Raw genomic sequence first — 22,018 nt, 5'->3', positions numbered from 1 at the left:
AAAAAAAAATTTCTTCTGACTTCTTAATAGTTTAGAAAATAAGAAAATTATTAAAGAGGGTTGATTTGAGAGTTGACTTGAGATTTTACGGTTGAATCAACAAAATTTATTGCACTATATAACAAATAAATTACTAAAGTAAAATCTCTCGAAATTTATGTAAATTATTCTAAAATATGTGTAGCTCATTTCATAATTATATAAGCTGTCTTGAAATCTATGTACTGTATTTCGTGTTTTAATAATTTGGTAGAAATTCAAGTAATTTATTATAAATTGAAGTAATTTATTATAATTATATGATATATAATGCAATCATTTTAAAATGACTACAGATTTGACCTTCCCCTGAAGCTCATGAGCATTATCTCTGGATTAGAGGATTTAAAGCTACCGAGGGTCAAATAGTCATCACATTGTCAAATGGCCTTCCAACTCTAAGAATCCCCCTTGTAACTTGTAAGTCTCTATCTCTCTCTGAATGTCCCTCACCCTCTCTCTCTCTCTGTCTAATCATTCAATATTGTGCTTGAGTTCTGTCATTCATAATCTATAGTTTCTTAAGTTCAGTAAGAACAGAACCAAAAAAAAAAAAGAAAAAAAAAGAAAGGGTACAATGATGTTGAAAATGAAAGTTGATTCTTTTTAAGTTTGATTAACCATGACCGGAAGAGAGGTTTTTGTGTTAGTTTCCAAGTTAAGTGTGTTGTTATTGCCGTGAGTGGTCTTTAGATTGTCCTAGGTAATTTTCTAGAGGATTTAGGATTCTTATTCTAGAGTTTCCTTCGAGTCTATAAATACAATACTAGGATTATGTTCGTGGTGAGTCCTCGAATGTATACACATGAGCGAGTAGTACTCACAGCTTGTAATATGCAAGTCTTGTAAGTGGCTTCCATATTATCATATTTAGTTATTTATCAAGCTATATCCATCGGTACTGGTTGTGCGATATTGTGCTAGTGTGACTTCGGTCTTACTATGGTTTATTAACAAGTGAGAGATTCGACTGCATACATATATATTTCATTGTGATTCCTTATACAGATCGATTGTAGTGACTGGCTGAGTTTAGTTTGATGAATGCCCCACAACAGAAAACATGGTAGACTTAGACATAAAATGCAGGTAAGATATTGTCAAATTTCTCTTTATTTCTAGCATTCTTGAGAATCTTGACCTAGTAAGTGAAGCAAAAATTATAAAAGTTCCCCTAAGCTTTGTGTCTGGTCAAATGTCCCCCTTAAGTTCTCATTTGGTACGATTAAACTTCTTTAGTTTAGGCTGATTTGCAATTTAATTGTCCCCTGACCTTTAAGCTTTGGAAATTGCCACCTACTCAGACAGCAGTTCCATCCACACAATGCCCCATTTGCAAGGTTATCTAACATTCCACTCACTTGAATTAACAGGATGACGATGGACAGCGGAGTCGAAAAGAGCCCGCTTAGCGTGTTAGGAGCAGCAGAACGGCAAGAGGACAGTAGACTCGGGAGCAGAGTTTGGGTGGAATCGAAGAAGATATGGAGAGTGGCATTCCCTGCAATGTTGTCCAAAGTCGTGTTCTTCGGATTCTTTGTGGTCACTCAAGCATTCATAGGTCACATTGGCAAGACGGAGCTCGCCGCCTATGCCCTCATTCAAATTATTGGTGTTCGTTTCGCTGATGAAATCATTGTAAGCCTCATTTTTTGAGTCCGCTCTTCTCTAGCACATTTGAACTGAAAAAGCTAGTTCACATTAACGATACACAACATGTACATGTGTTTGCATTGTCGATAGAGTTGTTTGCACATTAGCTAAGCAACTTCCTACTCTATTGGCTTCAAGAAATCAATAGCTTGAAATAAGCAACTGTGCATCCTATCAAGATAACATCGAGGTGTTGGTCTCGCTCTTTGACACAGTTGGGCATTTCGAGTGCTACTGAAACTCTATCTGGCCAAGCCTTTGGAGCCAAACAGTACCACATGCTTGGTATCTACCTGCAGAGGTCGTGGATCATCAACCTTGTGACTGCGACAATCTTAGTTCCTATATTCAGTTTCACCGCAGCAATTTTCAAGCTCCTAGGGGAAGATGACTCTATCACAGATTCCGCGGGGTACATCGCCCACTGGTTCATCCCAATGCTATACTACTTCGTTTTCATCTTCACCATCCAACAGTTCTTGCAATGCCAGCTCAAGACTATCATAATCGCTTGGCTCTCCTCAATCTCATTCGTGCTCCACATGTTCCTGTCATGGCTATTTGTTATCGTGCTCAACTGGGGAATCCCCGGTGCAATGAGTGCCATGATCGTAGCTAGCTGGTTGACGGTGATCGGAGAGTTTGTGTACATCTTTGGAGGCTGGTGTTCAGATACATGGAAGGGGTTCACAGTAGCTGCTTTTGCAGATCTGTGGCCTGTCATAAAGCTTTCGGTTTCATCAGGGGTGATGCTATGGTATGCAGGTTCAGCACAATGTGAATTTTTAAAAATAATTCCCGATTGCGCCGTGTCTTTTGATGTTAAGATTCAAAAGGATATAAGATAAAGCAGTATCAGGAAGCAGTCCCTGCGAAGTTTTATAATCTGTAATGTTTTATATAGTGTAACTTCCTTGTTACTATCATCTTCTTTGAGCAACAAGAGAAAATTGAGAAACTAGTTTTGATTTCAAGAACAATGGGGTACGAGTTCGACTAGGGGAATGTTCTGTTTTTCATACAATCCACAAAGAAATAAAATACCGAATGATTTTCCACACCCAAATTTTATTCGGGAATCTGCTACTTTTAATTTCTGCCATCTCATTTGATTGATCGAAAATAGCTTGGAGATCTGGTACACCGCAGTGTTGGTTCTGCTGGCCAGCTACATGAAGAATGCATCAGTCACGATATCAGCATTCTCCATTTGGTAAGAAAAATGCTATTTATTGTGGTTTTCATTCTATCAAGCACCATATTAGTTCACTTCTTCTTTTTCAGTCTCAATATCTCAGCATGGGGATTCATGATATTCCTCGGGTTCTTTAACGGCGCAAGGTAATCTTCAAATCATCGGAATCTCACTGTCTTCCTTCTTTAATCACATTCAGAGGAACTTTTACCACTTATCCTATCTCTTCTTTGCACGCAGTGTGCGTGTCTCGAATGAATTGGGGCGAGGGAATGCTAAGGCTGCACAATTTTCCATTAAAGTGATATTGAGCACCTCTATCAGTGTCGGAGTCGTCTTCTGGATTCTCTGCCTCGTCTTCGGCCGTCAAATTTCCTACATACTCACTAGCGAAGAGGATGCTGCGGAAGAAGTTGCTAGCCTCTCGGTCTTGCTTGCCTTTTCCATTTTGCTCAACAGTGTTCAGCCAGTTCTCTCAGGTAAGAATTATAATCAAGTGTATACTCCTTCTCTGATGAACTCTTCGAATTATCAACTTAATCGTCCGACGATAAGGATCGTAATAATGTATTATTAACGTGGCAGGGGTGGCGGTCGGAGCTGGGAGGCAGAGTATGGTAGCCTGGGTCAATATTGGATGCTACTATGTCATTGGCGTGCCTCTTGGAGTTGTGCTTGGTTATACAGCCAATCTACAAGTTCGGGTAATAAAGTACTGCAGAATTCTAATCTAATTTACCAGACACTTTGAAATACAAGATTTGGTCCTGGTTGTCTCTGACCTCCTGATAACTGTTTGAAGTCTGGATCAGTCACTGATCCATGTCATGTCTTTATCCATTTATAGTCTTTATCTGTTTGTGTCTGTAGGCAGTTATTTGTCTCAGGAAAGTTAAATGTGTGTCTGTTGGTGTGTGATGTGTTTGAATTTGAATGTAACTAGCCATAGGGGGCAGTTACTTGGCAGTTACTCTGCCTAAATATATGTGTGTTGCATCAGACAGATTAAGTATGATGTCTTTTGATGAATGAAGTAAAGGATTCATCATCTCTCGCTCTTCTTCTCCTCCTTCTGTGTTTGTGTGAAAATTACTGCATAACTATTGAAGATTAGAATTCCTTTAGGCACAAGAAACCAGAGATTTATGTGTGCTTTGGTGAGTTTGAGTGTCTCATTAAGAGAGATCGAGAACTAACACTAACGCAGCCCACATGGTCCTTGGGCCTGTAGGAGCAGAGGACTTTTAACCATTAGCTCCATAACAAATCATCCTGGTACTTTCCAAGATTCAGCTTCTTAGCATATACAAACTCTATAATGCGGATACGAATTTCGTTTCACTGAATCAGCTTGGATAAGCAGATGAGGAATGTTTGAGATGAATCGAACCTCGCAGCTAATTTACCGGTGACTTTGCAGGGTATATGGATTGGAATGACAATAGGAATAGCAATGCAGACACTGGTACTTGGCTTCATCACCTACAGAACCAATTGGAACGAGCAGGTACGGAAGATCTTGCAGCCCAAAATCGTGCTGTCTCGAAGTTTCGATTCCAATGGCATATTATTGAATTCTTATAATGTTGGTGATGGGATTCATCATTGCTTCTCCTCAGGATAGGTACTTAAAGCATCGGAGCGGCTTAACAGATGGTTCCAGCATGATGCAGAAGATGGCACCAACATTTCGGAAAGTCATGGAAGGCTCGAAGATAATAATGCATGAGAACATCAGTTCGTGTTTACCCCAGTTTCGTAAACTCAAAAGTCAAAACTCAAAAAATATTCGGTAGATACCTTCATCTTATTAGATTGATTTATTTTATTAATCAAAATTTTTTTGATGTGCACTATGGTATTTGAAAGCTTAATGAACCCTAACCAATTCAATCAAGCCTGGTCGGCCCATTAAAGAGTAAAGCTGTCACAGTATGATTTTTCTCCATCCACAAGACTCGAATCCCGAAACCTTACTTGAGAGGAACGAGTGGCGAACCACTTGAACCAAACCACATTGGTATTAATCAAAATTTTGATAACATATTTTATAGATAATTACGTTTTATCAATTAAATTTATTACTGTAAATTTAGAATTTAATATAAAATTTGAAATATACAAAAATTATCCATGGTAACTGTATCTTATGATATTTTATTCGTCCGAAGAATTTAAATTTTAAAAATATTAAGAAGATTATGACATCTTTTGAGCTATATTTATTTGTGAAATTAAAATTTCAAATAATTATAAAAATTTGAAAAATTGAAGAAAATGAGAAATTTCCAAATAGCGCCGTCTGAGCATTTAGGCACCGTTAGGTTGGACTGATATATATATTATTACAATTTAAAGTTTTGGGGAGTCTTCATTTTCATATTTAATTTTGGAGTCATATCCTATTATATATATATATATATATATATATATACACACACACACTAGTGAAATGGCTCGTGCCAAAGCTGCGAGATAAAGATTTGATTAAATAAATAAAATTTTATACTTCTAATTAATTCATCATCTGATTAGTGTTCTAAGTTAAGTAATGTAATGAATATATTTTAATATCAAATAATACATTTATTTTTATCTATTTCACCAACGTAATGAACTCAATCTATAATTACAAAGGTCAATAAATTATATAAAAATAGTCTGTTAGTGGAGAACTGTGTAACTTGTGGAATATAAGAGTTCTGTTGTAAGTAAATTTTGCAATCCTCTTAAATTTTATTTTTCAATTATAAAGGAGATTCACAAGTCTAATATAAAAAAACAGAACAAATTTCTTAAATTTAATGGGCATGAAAAATTTTATTAGTTAAAATCAAATCCAAAATTGTATATGGGAATTACGTCCGCACTGCATCGAACATAATTTCTTATTAAAATTTTATAGGAAAATAGTCCTCAACCTTTTGCCCTTTTTTGGTTTAGTTCTAAACTTATGTTTGGGCTAATTCTATTCCTCAATCTTCCCTAATTAGGTCACTTCTAGTCCCATTATTATTATTTAATTAGAAATGCCAATGTGACATTTTATTTTTATAAAATTTTAAAAGTATTAAAAAATACAAAGGAAATCGCATTTGAATAGAGAAAGGTACGGAGCTGGTGGGGTACTCCGGCGACCTCGAAAGGGGAGGGGTGGCTGCCAGTGAGTCCCTCTCCACCCCTAATCGAGAGATCCCAGTTTGGATTAAACTGGAAAATACTAAACTTTGGACGTAGCATAAAAGTTCCATTGATGAGGATCAATTTTGGAACCTCTGGATTTTTTGAGTTCAGATTTATATTACCGCACTAAATTCTCATTCCTTAAGTATTGATCAGATATATATCTATATTGTGGGTACGCTAAAAAGTGCAGAGAAAAGTAAAAATAAAAATAAGAACAAATAAAAAATCATCTCATTTTGCGATAATAGTATATAAAAATAAATTCTTATATTTAGGAAAAAAATAAATTCTTATATTTAGGCAAACTCATTGTCCACAATTTATGTGTTTAACAGATACCTCATTACATTTTTCTTGATATTTTCTCGTAAATGATGAGGATGTGAGGTAGGTTCACCATCTTCAGTCTTTATTATCTTAAAATCATCAAAAAGCAGAGTCTGCCAGCCAGCTTCCTCTGCCGGCATGTCCACTTCGATCGACTTCGACTTTTTTTTTTTTTCTAACCCAGGGTGTCCGGGCTTCGCCCGACTAATCTCCGGGGCTCCGTGAATCCCCGGCGATGCACGAAGCGGGTAATTACGCCAAAGGCGCTCCGATGGCTCCAAGGGGATTCGAATCCGGTTCTCGGAGCAAACTTGGGTGCTCATTAACCACTAGGCCAAATCCCTTGGGGTTCGATCGACTTCGACTTGGATGACCAGCTCAACCGCCCCCCAAAGGTGAATAGCGCTTGCTGGAACAGTATCCGCAGCTTCTCACGCAGATCTCCTTGAGATTATCTGATTCAAAGACTCAGGTTTGTATTTTAGGGCCTCACGGCCACGAGTCGATGCCCTCTAGCAGACTTGGAATAGTAAATGCCTAGATTGCGACCTGTCTCGTGGCTTGTTCAGTCTTTTTGCAGCACAACAACCTAAATGGCATACAAACTAAGTCAGGATGGGACTCCAGCGTTTTCAAGCTGTGGGATATGTCTGAAAACCGCAATTACAGCAAACGCTGTGCTTCACACTGATGGTTGCATCTGTCTTTCCGGTGATTTGCTTCTTATGTGCATCTTTCTTGTATTTTGCTAGTGTCTGTTTGGTCCGTGCTTATGTACCTGTACTCCTCTCCCATAGTTGAACGAAATGAACTATTTTGATGTTTTTAGAGACTGCATATGTATTGCAGTAGGACCAACTCAAGCGGTTGAGTGAGCTAGCTGAGCTTCAACTCGTGTACTGTTGGTGTTTGTTAGGCACCAACTCAGATGACAAATTAAAGTGCAAAATAATAAATAGATACAGGGAAAGGGAACACGTGTGCAGATTTGATGGCTCGTTTGGCACTTCAAATGTCTTTAGGAGCTCGCTTCTTCTTTAACCCTCCAACTAATATCATCTCGCTGCTTTTCCTTATCCCGCTACTGCTTAGCTTAGTTTCTTTTTTCTGTTTTTTCTCTTTGCGATCCTGAGCTTCGGCGCCCTTTTGTACACTGAAAAAAGTAAATACATAAATAAATTGAGAAAAAGAACAAAAATGAAGTATTCATTTGTTTAAGACATATTATCCACAAGTGGCCAAAGGAGCAAAATTCATACTTCATGGAAGAAAGGAAAGAAAAATAAAAGGAATTACAAAGGAGAACCTATTCTCCGTCTCGACAAAATATTCAAAAAGTATTATTCATTCACTTTGGATAAGTAACAACTAATTAGAATATATGCAAGTGCGAATATGTGGGACTACTGCGAGCCCAAGTTACCACTTAATTGCATCCTAATTGGATGTTATGTATATTAGCTATTATAAAAGAAGAAGAATTCTTTTATTAACTTTCAACTTCCATATCCTTATAATTTATGTTGTATTTTTTTTATCACCATTATATTAAGGACTTGATTGTAACCGTTGCCTCTTTTTCATTATTCAACAATTCAAATTAGTTATTTCTTTTATGTTTTTTTTTTCTTTTTTTTCTTGGAAAACTTTCTTTTTCGTTATGAAGGATATCATAAATATAATTGAGATCAAGAGAATAAAAATAAACGAACACAATAAACCGTAAAGACAAGATTAATACCAAAAGCTAACAAATACATGGATTTATCATAAATTTATTTTCAAATGACACACACGGTACGCACAGATCACCCTCTAGTATAACCAATGGCTGAATAATCGTTTCATGTCGCATTGTGTCATGGTTAATAACCGTGTCAAGTTGTCAAAACAAGAAAAGTTGCATCAAATGATTTATCGAAATATACAACTGTTTAATCATTTATAGGATTATCATAATTATTTTAGAAGCAGATTAAATATTTCGTTCATTCGGTTTGATGGATGTACCCAATTAAAAACCAAACATAAAGATATATATCGGTCATCTGCCTCTCCAATTGAACCGTACAAAGTCTCGATAATATAACTAGAGGGAAATAGAGTCAAGATAGAAAAATCAATTTGTGCATTTCGGTGTAAAGTTTATCCTGTGAGTTTACGAGATGAATGTCTTCCACATGAAGGTGTATATTATTACCATATGAAAATTATTTGCTTAATATCTTGGATTTACGCTAGACAAAGATCATAAGTTCATGAAATTTATGCTTATAGTTACTACAGAGGTACTCCTTAGGTTAAGGGTTAAATTAAAGAATATCATGATGTCTTCTAACTGATCAGTTGACAGGAATTATAATATTCGATGCACATTCGCTCTTGACTTTGAATTAAGAGATCTTGAATTCACTGAATTCTCATTCATGGAACTTCCCACAGACATTCCTTTCCCGTTACCCTTATCCTGCTGCTGGACTCGGTTGTAGACCTCAATTTTAACAGTAAAAAAGAGTACTTCTACTTCGATTACGCCAGTGTGTCTAATTTCGTAAAACAGACGCACCGTTATTATAAACTAGTCCACATGCTAAATTATAATGTCGTATCGTATTAGGAATTCTGCCAAGTTAACGTGCACAGTTTCCAGTGATCATTAGTCAGTGGGGAACACTTAAGTGCAAATGAATAGACAAAGCTTTCTGCCTTTCTTTTGACTGCGTGCAAATCAATCATATATAAAAGTCGGGATGGGTGGTGCCACATAATCAAAATTCCAAACCCTCAACTTCATGTTGCATTGACTTTTCGATTCCCATTCAATGAACATATATTAGATTTTATTTGTACTATATATATTCGAGGCATTTTAGTTATGTGTCCATATCATCTATATGTAATAATATATGATTACTTTCCTTGAAAAATGAAAAATTGTATCGATAATTGAAAGGAACTCCTGGTAATATGTGAGATTATTTAAGTTCAATGAGCCATATGCATATAAATACAAGACACAGAAACTTGGATATTCACCGATAAAGTTGTTTCCTTTAACTATAATGGACATACTTTATTGGATTTATATTACATGATTATTGTTGTCAGCGTTTTTACTAGGCTAGATTACATATTTGTTCGCATTCACGATTTCTATTATTTATTAGATCTACTTGGTAAAACATATAGTTTTTAACATACTTTTTGTTCATATTTATATTTATTTATGTGTTAATTACATACTTCCAATCCTACAGAAATTGATAACAGCTACCTCGCTACGCGCGGTTATCAACTAGCAACAAATTATTATTTAGACAAGGGGAATTCAGTTGAATGCAAATGAATTTAGTAACAACTACCTGTGTGATATGGAATTATTATGCGCATAATTTTCTTATAAGGGAGGTTCATGAATGTAATATAAAAAATCTAATGAAGGGGCATGGCCACAAAAATCGAATTTGAAACCTTTAAATTACCAAGCGAAAGCAAGTGACACTACACTCCACCCTTTTTCTCAATTATATACATAATTATTAAATAGTGGGTTCTACCAATAATACTAGTGCTTTATTCCATGCATTGCACAATTTATTTCATATATCGATTATCATGTTCTTTGAATTAATGACATTTAGAAAGATCAATTTGTGTTTAGAATACTATATTTTTCATTATCAAATGTAATTTGAAATAATAATTTTCAATAAGTAAAATAACTTTTTGTGTAAAATCAGAGTAATTTTCAATTACAATTAAAGTAAGTTTTGCAATTCAATAATAATTTTATAACGAATCGTCGCATGCAATTAATGCACAAGCTTATTTCAATTATAGATACGTGTATTTCGTATTGTAATTAAGCATTTATAATATTAAAATATAATAAGTTGTATAATAATAATTTCAATATTCTAACATGACCGTCAATTTTATACATAAAATGCAAATATTAATCTAATAAAACTAAAAAAATGTCCAATCCAATTTTATTCATATATTTCATTTCCTAAGATTATATGCTTTTATGGTAAAATTTTAAAATTTCATTAATTTGAATGATTTATTTTTGCTTACTTTTATGAAAAAAGATATATATTTCTTGTTAGTATTTCGATGTTTTCAAATTATATTATTTTTATAATTTTAAAATAAAATTCATCATTTTATGCTTTTTCAAATGCATTAATTGAAAGTAATTTATTGCGCTTCAAGTTGATTTTACTAATATATAGATAATGATTTATTTTTTTTTACTTTTATTAAAAAATGTATTATATTTCTTGTTAGTATTTCGATGTTTTCAAATTATATTATTTTATAATTTTAAAATAAAATTTATCATTTTATGATTTTTCAAATGCAATAATTGAAAGTCATTTGTTGTACTTCAAGTTGATTTTACTAATATATAGATAGATGCTTCAATGGAAGAAAATCAATATCCTTCCACAATCACTTTTGGAGAGAGAGTTATATAACCACTTTAAGGCTTTACTCTAAGGCCCCGTGTCCATGGCTACATAAATGGCTCGTTAAGTCCTACCATAGCCAGCCCTGAAGTGTGAAAATTTATCGAGTAAATCGTCATATGTGCATGTCGGTCCATCGAGGATATTTATTACATTGAACCATGCAAATTATCACACACTCTCTTTTTAGAATTAAGTAGAGTTGAATTTTGATTTTAATTGAGTTGTAATGATTGTGTTGTTGAATTATGTGAAAAAGTGTGAAGAAGTAATGAATAGTTGAGAGAAAGTAATGATTGTGTTGTTGAATTGTGAAAAAATTGATAGTTGAGAAAATTTAGTATTAAAAATTGAATTGAATAGTTAAAAAAATTAAAGAAAAAAAGAAAAATAATAATTGTGTTTTTTATTTTTGTTGTATAGTGAGTAGAGTTAAGATTAGAGTTAAAATTTTAAAAATTTGACTGCAAAATCAAACGGGGCTAATATCCTCGTAGAGGCTATCATCGCGACTTTCGCAATAAAAGCTACTGGGGGCTCAGGTAAGTCTCTCTCTCTCTCTCTCTCTCTCTCTCTTTCTAATTCAAGTATTGTGCTTGTGTTTTGTTCTGTTTTTATTCATAATCTATAGATTCTAATGTGAATCTCGATAATGCAATTCCTTCGGCACATCGATAAACTGATGGTGATGGCGTGCAAAGGAATACAAAACGTTTGCCATTATTCAATGGTGAACTTGCTTGTTTGAACAATGCTCTTTAGCCTATATTAATAGGTAATAATTGCTTATAGTTGATTAATGTTAACAGTTAGGAATACAAAGGTCGGTACATGACTTTAAAATTGCCGAATCAACACGATATAACGACTTCCGGTAACTTGTCTCAACAATTATATCTTACATATAAATACATAATAGAGAGAGAGAATACAGTAATAATTATAGAAAGACTGGTTAAACATTTATGATCAAAGGGTTCACTGTGGCTGCTTTTGCGGATCTATGGCCTGTGATAAAGCTTTCGGTTTCATCTGGGGTGATGCTATGGTAAGAAGGAAATCAATTGAAGATGGAGGCTGCTACTTCAGCATCGAGATTCTCCACCATAACACCACCTGTGTTTGATGGAGAGAATTACCACGTGTGGGCTGTGAAGATGCAGACATACATGGAAGGGGCTGATCTGTGGGAAGCAGTAGAAGAAGATTATCAAGTGGCTGCTCTTCCAGACAACCCCACGGTGAATCAGATAAGATATCACAAGGAAAGAGTAACGAGGAAGGCTAAGGCAAAATCATGCCTTTATGCTGCTGTAACAGCCACTCTCTTCACCAGAATAATGAAGCTTCAGTCTGCTAAGGCAATCTGGGATTACTTGAAGACCGAGTATGAAGGAGATGAGAAGATCAAAGGTATGAAAGTTCTTAATCTGATGAGAGAGTTTGAACGGTTGCAGATGAATGAAGGGGAAACGGTGAAACAGTTTGCAGATAAACTTGTGGAAATTGCAAATAAGATAATGGTGTTGGGAACTGAGTTGAGTGATCAAAGGTTGGTGCAAAAAATGCTTGTCTCAGTACCAGAAAGGTATGAAGCAACCATTGCTTCATTAGAGAATACGAAGGAACTATCAGAATTGAAGTTTGCTGAGGTTCTAAGTGCTTTACAAGCACCAGAACAGAGAAGAATGATGAGAAAAGAAGAACCTGTAGAAGCAGCTTTGCAGGCAAGGTTGAAGTTTAACAGTGAAGCAAAAGGGAAGAAGGCTTATCAGCCGAGAAAGCAAGGAGAAGTATCTTCAAAAACTGGAAACACCAGTACTGGTGGCCAGGAGAGAAAGTGGCAGAAGGTTCCTTGTCAGCATTGTGGGCGAAAAAGTCATCCACATTTCAAGTGTTGGAGGAGACCAGATAAAGCATCAGTGCTGATGCTTTTATTTCTTCAATGTCTGCAAGTATTGCAGAACAAAACTCTCACTTTCACTCAGTATATGCACTATTGTCTGCAAGTTGTTGCAAAACTGCACTCACGCACATACAGAACAGCAGAGAGATGGACAGAAAAAAAGTTAAGAAGAGAAAACTTCATTAACATTTTTTTTAACACATAACTTACATCATTGACCCTTACATATAAAGCCATAACTGATTGAAGATAACTGTTTTCCACTGGAGAATATTTGAAATTCAAAATATAACCTGTCTAACTTAACTGCTAAATTACAGTTAATCAACAACGCAAGACAGACAACATAAGTCTTAAAGACACAAACTAATACATCGATAAATTAAACAGTAGCTGATCCACATCTCCAACACTCCTCCTTGGATTAGGTACTGATACATACTCCAACCATCCTTCTCAGGTGCTCAAATCTTCCCACATGAAATGACTTGGTGAATAAATCAGCCATTTGATCTTCTGTCCTGCAATAAACAAGCTTGATTTCACCACTTTGCTGTATTTCCCTGAGATAGTAAAACTTCAACTTGAAGTGCTTTGTTTTCCCATGGAAAACTGGATTTTGAGAGATGGCAAGAGCAGCCTGGTTGTCAACAAATATCTCAGTTTCATGGTCAGAACCCATCCCTAAGTCAGTCATCAACTTTCTCAGCCAGATTGCCTGGTTTGTTGCTGCTGTGGCTGCAATAAATTCAGCTTCTGCTGTTGACTGAGCCACCACTTCCTGCTTCTTAGAGCTCCACGAAAAACAAGCAGAACCAAGAGAAAAACAATAGCCAGAGGTGCTCCTCATGTCATCCAATGATCCTGCCCAGTCACTATCAGAGAAACCATGCAGCTTGAAGGTAGAGCTTCTGCAGAATTTCAAACCATAGGAAGATGTCCCTTTCAGATATCTGATGACTCTCTTAGCAGCCACCATATGTGCTTCACTTGCACAACTTAGAAACCTCGACAGTACATTCACAGCAAACATTATGTCAGGCCTTGTTGCTGTTAAGTACATCAAACAGCCTATAAGACTTCTGTAGGTTCTTTCATCAACTGGACCTGATCCATCATCCTTCTGCATTTTTGTCTTCTGATACATTGGTGTGCTTACACTTTTGCACTCTTCCATTTGAAACCTCATCAAAATCTCTTTGAGATACTTTCTCTGGCAAACAAACACTTCATTTTCTTTCTGTTGAATCTCAATGCCTAGAAAGAAAGTTATCTCTCCCAAATCTGTCATTTCAAACATTTTCATCAGATCCAACTTCAATCCATCTACCTGTACTTTATTGTTTCCAGTGACCAGCAAATCATCAACATACAAGGATAGAATTACCATGTCTTCCTTCTCCTTCTTGACATAAAGTGTGAATTCACCTAGACTTCTCTCAAATCCCAGATTCTGCAAATACTGATCAATCTTACCATACCAGGCTCGAGGGGCCTGCTTTAAGCCATATAACGCTTTCTTTAATTTGTAGACTTTGCTTTCTTCTCCTTTAGCAATGAACCCTTCAGGTTGCTCAACATATATTTCCTCTTCGAGCACACCATTGAGAAAAGCAGATTTCACATCAAGTTGGTAAACCTTCCAATTTTTCTGAGCTGCAACAGCAAGTAATAACCTGATAGTGTCTAACCTTGCTACTGGAGCAAAGGTTTTAGAGTAATCAACCCCCCAAATTTGAGCATATCCCTTCACTACTAACCTGGCTTTGTATTTATTAACAGAACCATCTGAGTTTAGCTTGGTCCTGTACACCCACTTAACTCCAATGACCTTTCTATCTTGAGGTCTTTCCACTAGATCCCATGTCTGATTTTTTTTAATCATTTTTAACTCCTCCTCCATTGCAGATACCCATCTCCTGTCTTCTTTTGCTTCCTCGAAATTTCCAGGTTCAAAGACAGCTACATTGCACCTCTGATACACTTCATTTAATGACCTGGTTCCTCTTACTGGTATGTTATCTACCAGTTCTTCATCATTCAAAGCTTCAATTTCCTCCACCTTAGATGAAGTCTTCTGAGGTGCAGCCTCCCAATTTTGTGCGACTTCCATTTCTCCTTTCTCTTCATCAGTCCACTTCCATTTTTCTTTCTCCATAAATCTTACATCCCTGCTTACAATCACCTTATTTCTTGAAGGCTGATATATTCTGTAAGCTTTTGACTCCAAGCTGTAGCCGATGAAGATACCAGCTTCAGCCTTTTTATCAAGTTTGTCCCTTTTCGCCTGAGGAATGTAGGAATAGCATATACAACCAAACACCTTCAAATTTGCTATTGAAGGTTTTCTTCCACACCAAGCTTCAACTGGTGTTCTCTTGTCCAATGACTTAGTGGGCAATCTGTTTAGCAGGAAGACTGCGGTATTTGCAGCCTCAGCCCAGAATTTTTTTGGCATCTCCTTCTCTTGTAGTAGACATCTGGCCATCTCCATTATGCTTCTGTTCTTCCTCTCACTAACCCCATTTTGTTGGGGTGAATAAGGCACGGTGAGCTGGTGCATTATACCGGATGTTTCACAAATTTCCTTGAACCTCCCTGATGTATATTCACTGCCATTGTCGGATCTTATAGCCTTCATCTTGCACCCACTTTCATTCTCTACAAGCTTCTTAAACTTCATGAAGATCTCAGCTACTTCTGACTTAGCTTTCATAAAGTATATCCAACACATTCTACTGAAATCATCAATGAAGATCACAAAATACTTACTCCCACTTAGTGACTCCTCGGGCATAGGTCCACATACATCTGTATGGACTAGCTGAAGCTTCGAGACAGCTCTCCAACTTGATCTCTTAAAAGGAAGCCGGACTTGTTTTCCAAGCAAACAAGTTTTACACTCTGTTACTTCTTTCTGAATTGCAGGCAACCCATCCACCATATCATTTTTCTGCAGAAAGTTTACTCCTTTGCTGTGAAAATGTCCCAGTCTTCTATGCCACAGCTCTTCTTCTTCTTTCAGCAAGTTTGTCATAGCCATGTGCTTCTTATCTAAGGGATTAAATGAGAAGCACTTGTCCTTCATTGGTATCCTAAACAGTGTCTGCCCTTCACTGTCCATGATCACACATTCAAATTCTTCAAATACAACCTTATAGCCCCTTTCAACCAGTTGACCGACACTTAGTAAATTTTGGTCAATATCAGGAACAAACAACACTTCATGAATAAGCTTCACACCATTAGAACCTTCAAGCATTACATCTCCTTTTCCCTCAACAACAATGTATTCACCATTTCCTATCTTCACCTTTGACTTTACTGATTTATCCAGGGCACTAAACAAGTCTGCATTACTTGTCATATGATTTGTGCACCCACTATCTACTAACCAACCATCTTTTATCACATTTGAAGTAAAGCATGAAGCCACAAACAACTGCTCTACCTCATTTGTTATAGCATTGTGTGCTTCTCCTGGCTGTTGGTGACCTTTTTCTTTGCAAATTGCCTCCATATGACCAATCTTGTGACACCTTCTGCATTTAACATCTGGTCTCCTCCAACACTTGAAATGTGGATGACTTTTTCGCCCACAATGCTGACAAGGAACCTTCTGCCACTTTCTCTCCTGGCCACCAGTACTGGTGTTTCCAGTTTTTGAAGATACTTCTCCTTGCTTTCTCGGCTGATAAGCCTTCTTCCCTTTTGCTTCACTGTTAAACTTCAACCTTGCCTGCAAAGCTGCTTCTACAGGTTCTTCTTTTCTCATCATTCTTCTCTGTTCTGGTGCTTGTAAAGCACTCAGAACCTCAGCAAACTTCAATTCTGATAGTTCCTTCGTATTCTCTAATGAAGCAATGGTTGCTTCATACCTTTCTGGTACTGAGACAAGCATTTTTTGCACCAACCTTTGATCACTCAACTCAGTTCCCAACACCATTATCTTATTTGCAATTTCCACAAGTTTATCTGCAAACTGTTTCACCGTTTCCCCTTCATTCATCTGCAACCGTTCAAACTCTCTCATCAAATTAAGAACTTTCATACCTCTGATCTTCTCATCTCCTTCATACTCGGTCTTCAGGTAATCCCAGATTGCCTTAGCAGACTGAAGCTTCATTATTCTAGTGAAGAGAGTGGCTGTTACAGCAGCATAAAGGCATGATTTTGCCTTAGCCTTCCTCGTTACTCTTTCCTTGTGATATCTTATTTGATTCACCGTGGGGTTGTCTGGAAGAGCAGCCACTTGATAATCTTCTTCTACTGCTTCCCACAGATCAGCCCCTTCCATGTATGTCTGCATCTTCACAGCCCACACGTGGTAATTCTCTCCATCAAACACAGGTGGTGTTATGGTGGAGAATCTCGATGCTGAAGTAGCAGCCTCCATCTTCAATTGATTTCCTTCTTGCGTTTCTCCTCCTGCTCCACAAACTAATACATCGATAAATTAAACAGTAGCTGATCCACATCTCCAACAGTAAGAAGTTTCTATTCCTGATTGCCCTGTCTTTCGATTTTATGATTTAAAAGAAATAAGATAAAGCAATACCATAATGCAGTTCATGCGATGTTTTAAAATCTGTAACTTAGAAGTGTAACTTCATTGTTACTAACATCTTCTCTTTTACCAGTAACTAAGAAATGAAAAACAATTACGATTTCTAAATATCCAAATTTTGTTAAGGAAATTCTCTGTGTCTAATTTTCACCATCTCATTACATTGATTGAAAACAGCTTGGAGCTTTGGTACACTGCAGTTCTGGTTTCTGCTGGCCAATTACATGAAGAATGCATCGGTTGCGATATCAGCATTCTCCATTTGGTAAGATAATGTTATTATTCGTTATTCCGTTCTATCAACAACCCCTTTAATTCATTTCTTCCTTGTCAGTCTCAACATCTCAGCGTGGGCATTCATGATATTCCTCGGGTTCCTTATTGGTGTAAGGTAATGCTTAAATGATCGGAATCTAGTCATCTTCTTCTTAAATCAAGTCCAGAGGAACTTTCACCACTTACATGCTATCTCTTCTTTCATGTACACAGTGTGCGCGTGTCTAATGAATTGGGGCGAGGGAACGCTAAGGCGGCAAAATTTTCCATTAAAGTGATAATGAGCACCTCTGTCAGCATTGGAGTTTTCTTTTGGATTTTCTGCCTAGTTTTCGACAGTCAAATTGCCCACATATTCACGAGTGAAGAGGACATTGCTGAAGAGGTTGCTAGCCTCTCGGTCTTGCTTGCCTTCACCATTTTGCTCAGTAGCATTCAGCCAGTCCTCTCGGGTAAGATTTCCAATCAACTATACACTCCTCTGATGAACTCTTCAAATTATCGACTTAATTTTCTAATTATACAGATCGTAATAATCTTTTTAATGTATTACTAACATTGCAGGGGTGGCAGTTGGAGCTGGGAGACAGAGTATGGTGGCCTATGTCAACATCGGATGCTACTATGTGATCGGGGTGCCTCTGGGAGTTGTGCTGGGCTATGTGGCCAATCTACAAGTTCAGGTAATGAAGTGCTTAAATTCCCCACTGATTTACCAGACAATGTGAATTGCCAGATTTGGTTCGGATATCTCGGATTACCTGAAGCTTCTAGCTCGAAGAGATAACAGCTCACATGGTCCTTGGAACTGTAGGAATAGTCCGCTGCCGTGAGAAATTCAGATATAAGAGAGATAGGCCTCTTAACCGGCAGCTCCATAGTTCAAATCCCGGCACCTCCCGAAAATCTGCTTGTCGGCAAATAAAGACTCTATAATGCGGATTTCCAATTTCATTTCACTGAATCAGCTTGTATGGATATATGAGGGTGTTTGGAATGAATATTGCAGCTAATTTTCCGTTTATTATAGGGTATATGGATTGGGATGACAATAGGAGGAGCAATGCAGACACTGGTACTCGGCGTCATCACCTACAGAACCAATTGGGACGAGCAGGTATCCAAAACAACTTGGAGCCCATAATCGCGCTTTCTCGAAGATTTGGTTCCAATGGCATAGTATTGGATTCTTCTAATGTTGGTGACGCAATTTATCTCTGCTTTTTCCTCATGATAGGTGCTTAAAGCATCCAAGCGGCTAGGTGCTTAAAGCATCCAAGCGGCTTAACAGATGGTTCCAGCATGATGCAGAAGATGGCACCAACATTTCGACTAGTGAAAGGCACAGAGATAATAATGAATGAGAACTTCAGTTCGCGTATACACTAGCTTTGTTCCAGATGACTTGATTAGACCACCGTGAAAAAGGGATCTTTCCAGATCACACCGACTTCATCCCGGCTTTTCATTTTCGGTTCTTTGCAGATTATGTGTGTCCTAAATCTTCAATATTTTTCGGCTGTGACCTCTGTTTTTGAACCTCATGGGCAAAATAGTCATGCCAAAGCATGCAAAGATTTATTCAATGGAGACTGCATATGTATTCTAGTAGCACCAACTTGAGCGTATGACTGTATCGAGCGTTAACTCAGCCGTCCCGCACCTAATGGCCCAAGCCAGGATCTATATCGTGAGCTTGGTCAGAAGAGAGAAAATAAGTTATATCATAGGAAAAAAAAGCATGTTTTCAAATGTTACCTTATATAGATATGATTAATTTTTTAATAAATAAGTAAATCTTGACCTATTCAGTTTTTTAATTTTTATATAATTATATAGTAAAAAGGAATTTTAAAAATTCTTAATAAATATTTATGGTAAAATTGGTTCCAAAAATATTTTTATAAAAATTTCACAACATTTTTGAATTTTTTAGAGTTTTTTTTAATAAGATTGCACATAATCGGGAATATATTTTACGTACATATTTGATTTGTATTTTTTTTTAGGTTCTTTTCTCATGTCGTAATTGGTTGACAAAGCTAACTTCTGAAAAGGATACGTGAAATATAAAGTCAGGGCGATCAAGTTATGAGATGTCGTGAACATAAATGATAATGATTCCTTTTTTCTTTTTTCTTTTTTGCTGAATAAAATATAATGATTCATTCAGCTAGGATATGATTTTTCATCATCGTGGATGGAGAGGTAAAGAATTCTCCTTACTTATTGTTAAATTTTCTTTCAATAAATGAAAAAGATTGTATCATATTTCTTGCTTCACATTGCTATTTTTTGTTTAATAAAAAATATATAATTCTTAACTTTCAATCTTAATAGAACAACTCAATTTATGAAATTTATTTTTTCGTGCACTTGCATGATTTGAGTTGTTCTATTAAAATTAAAAGTAAGAATATTATATTATATTTTGTTCATTATATGAGAGAAAATTATGTAATATGTGAGGCAATATTATGATATTGCTATATATCCTATAGTTTCACTGTTTTTTTAAATCCATCCTATGCTTTTAAAATTATCAAAAATATCACATAGTTTCCATGTTTTTCCAAATCTATCACGCTATTATATCTTCCGTCAACATTTAACGATTTTGCCATCGTGGCCCTTTACCCGGGAGAGATTTGAGAAAAAAATTAAAACCATGGAATAGATTTGAGAAAAAAAATTAAAACCATGGGATAGATTTGGAACCTACTTACATTCATTAATGGAAAATATAACGCCGGGATAAATTTGGAAAAAAATGTAAACCATGTGATATTTTTGATAATTTTAAAAGTGTAGGATAGATTTGAAAAAAAAGGTGAAACCATAGGATATATGGGAAAAAAACCCATTTTTCTTCATTCAGTAAAAATGAAAAATTAGTAAGATGAACTCTTTACGTCATTATCAAGAAAGAACATATCCAAATTGATCAACTCATTATTTTTCACGTCCATAGTATCCGTTAACCGAAAACTCTAATTTTGTATTTTGTATATCTTTTTCAGGTATTAACTTTATTTTTTGAGTTAAATCTCTTAACATATTATAGGACATAGCGAAAAAAATAAAAATGCAAATTTGTACTTAAGTAAATTGATACATTTATTAGGTTTTCAAAGCAAAAGGAAAATAAAATATATAGATGAAGAACTTACATTCACATCTTGCGTTAGCAATATTTTCTCACACTCAAATTTGTAAAATTGCGGTAATTTCTTTTAATAACTTCCAAAACGAGATCTTATATTAAAAATATTAAGATGTTTTCTAAACATATCCTGTAAATAACAAAATGTTGTAAAAAAATGTTTATTTAAAATTCATGATTAATAAATAATATTGTACATATATATTATATATATTTCTTCTAATAACATATGGTTGCGGGGCAAACTTTAATATAATACTTTATCAAAATTATGAATTTATAAAATTGAATGAATTTTTTTTAATAATATATTGATAACGGAATATTTTAAATTTTTTTAGGAGATTTTATTATTCATATAATGTTTAATAATCTTAAATTTTTATTTAAAATTTATATATAATCACATAAATATTAATATTAAAATAAAATATAGTTATTCTTATAATATATAGTTGTCGGTAATCTTTAATATAATTTTGTGAAATTCAAATAACATCAATCATATACATCAAATACAATATGTTTTTATTGGTTTTAAGTTTAAAATACGCATATGATATATAATAAAACTGAAAAAAGAAAAATGGATGGCGTTATAACCGTGTAATGAATAGATTTCACGACTAGTTTATTATATAAAGACAAATATATAGATGGCAACAACCGAATCTCTCGAAGATGGCCCATTCCACTTTATTTTAATTTTATTACTGCAACTCCTGAATTTCGGAAAACAAAATACATATTTTCTCTCTATGTACTTGCCTGTCCCAGCAATTTCTGTATTCTCGAGTAAATTTATCTCTAAATAACTTTTGTCGCCCTTATCAACCTTGTTGAATGATCTATGACGTCACTGCACACGTCCAATTTATTACATATATGTGCGTGTACTGGGTGGGTTGCTAATCCTACTGGTCAACATCTCCAAGTGGATAATCATCAACGATTGGTTCAACATATCCGATTACTTATTCGTTTTAAATGAGGTCCTTATTCGAGCCTTGTGAATGAAGAAAATTCTTTATTAGGAAAATTGTACCCCTTAGTAGGCCGATTCAACTCGAACTAAACTAATCGAGATCTATTGAATTTCTGGATATCATAATATACACCGAAAAAAAAAAGCCATAGTCCATGATTTGGGCATCAATAGGTCAATGGATCAATTAATTCAGATGCTCAACTAAAAATCGCGCTGAACAGACAGAAAATGAGAGCAACTTGG

The 22,018-nt window shown here is 35.6% G+C and overlaps 1 protein-coding gene across 1 annotated transcript; it reads left to right on the top strand.

The window, feature by feature from the left end:
• Window positions 1-1,395: 1,395 nt before the first annotated feature.
• Window positions 1,396-18,894, top strand: LOC116204346 (protein DETOXIFICATION 22-like). Its single transcript, XM_031536432.1, has 8 exons — window positions 1,396-1,677; window positions 1,908-2,449; window positions 2,819-2,905; window positions 17,683-17,739; window positions 17,838-18,076; window positions 18,189-18,307; window positions 18,655-18,741; window positions 18,862-18,894. Exons 1-8 carry the CDS (start codon window positions 1,414-1,416, stop codon window positions 18,892-18,894), a joined length of 1,428 nt encoding a protein of 475 aa, XP_031392292.1. The 5' UTR covers window positions 1,396-1,413.
• Window positions 18,895-22,018: the final 3,124 nt, after the last annotated feature.

Source organism: Punica granatum, chromosome 4 (assembly GCF_007655135.1).
Source record: "Punica granatum isolate Tunisia-2019 chromosome 4, ASM765513v2, whole genome shotgun sequence".
Lineage (NCBI taxonomy): Eukaryota > Viridiplantae > Streptophyta > Magnoliopsida > Myrtales > Lythraceae > Punica > Punica granatum.
Note: the sequence above shows the minus strand (reverse complement) of the source record. Positions and strands in the feature narration are given on the sequence as shown.

What these genes read in the sequence shown, in the direction of transcription:
- LOC116204346 (XM_031536432.1), top strand. Translation starts at nt 1,414, where the DNA reads ATGACGATGGACAGCGGAGTCGAAAAGAGCCCGCTTAGCGTGTTAGGA. An exon ending in GTTTCGCTGATGAAATCATT is followed by an intron (nt 1,678 to 1,907) that starts GTAAGCCTCATT and finishes TCTTTGACACAG; the next exon opens with TTGGGCATTTCGAGTGCTAC. An exon ending in TGGCCAATCTACAAGTTCAG is followed by an intron (nt 18,308 to 18,654) that starts GTAATGAAGTGC and finishes CGTTTATTATAG; the next exon opens with GGTATATGGATTGGGATGAC.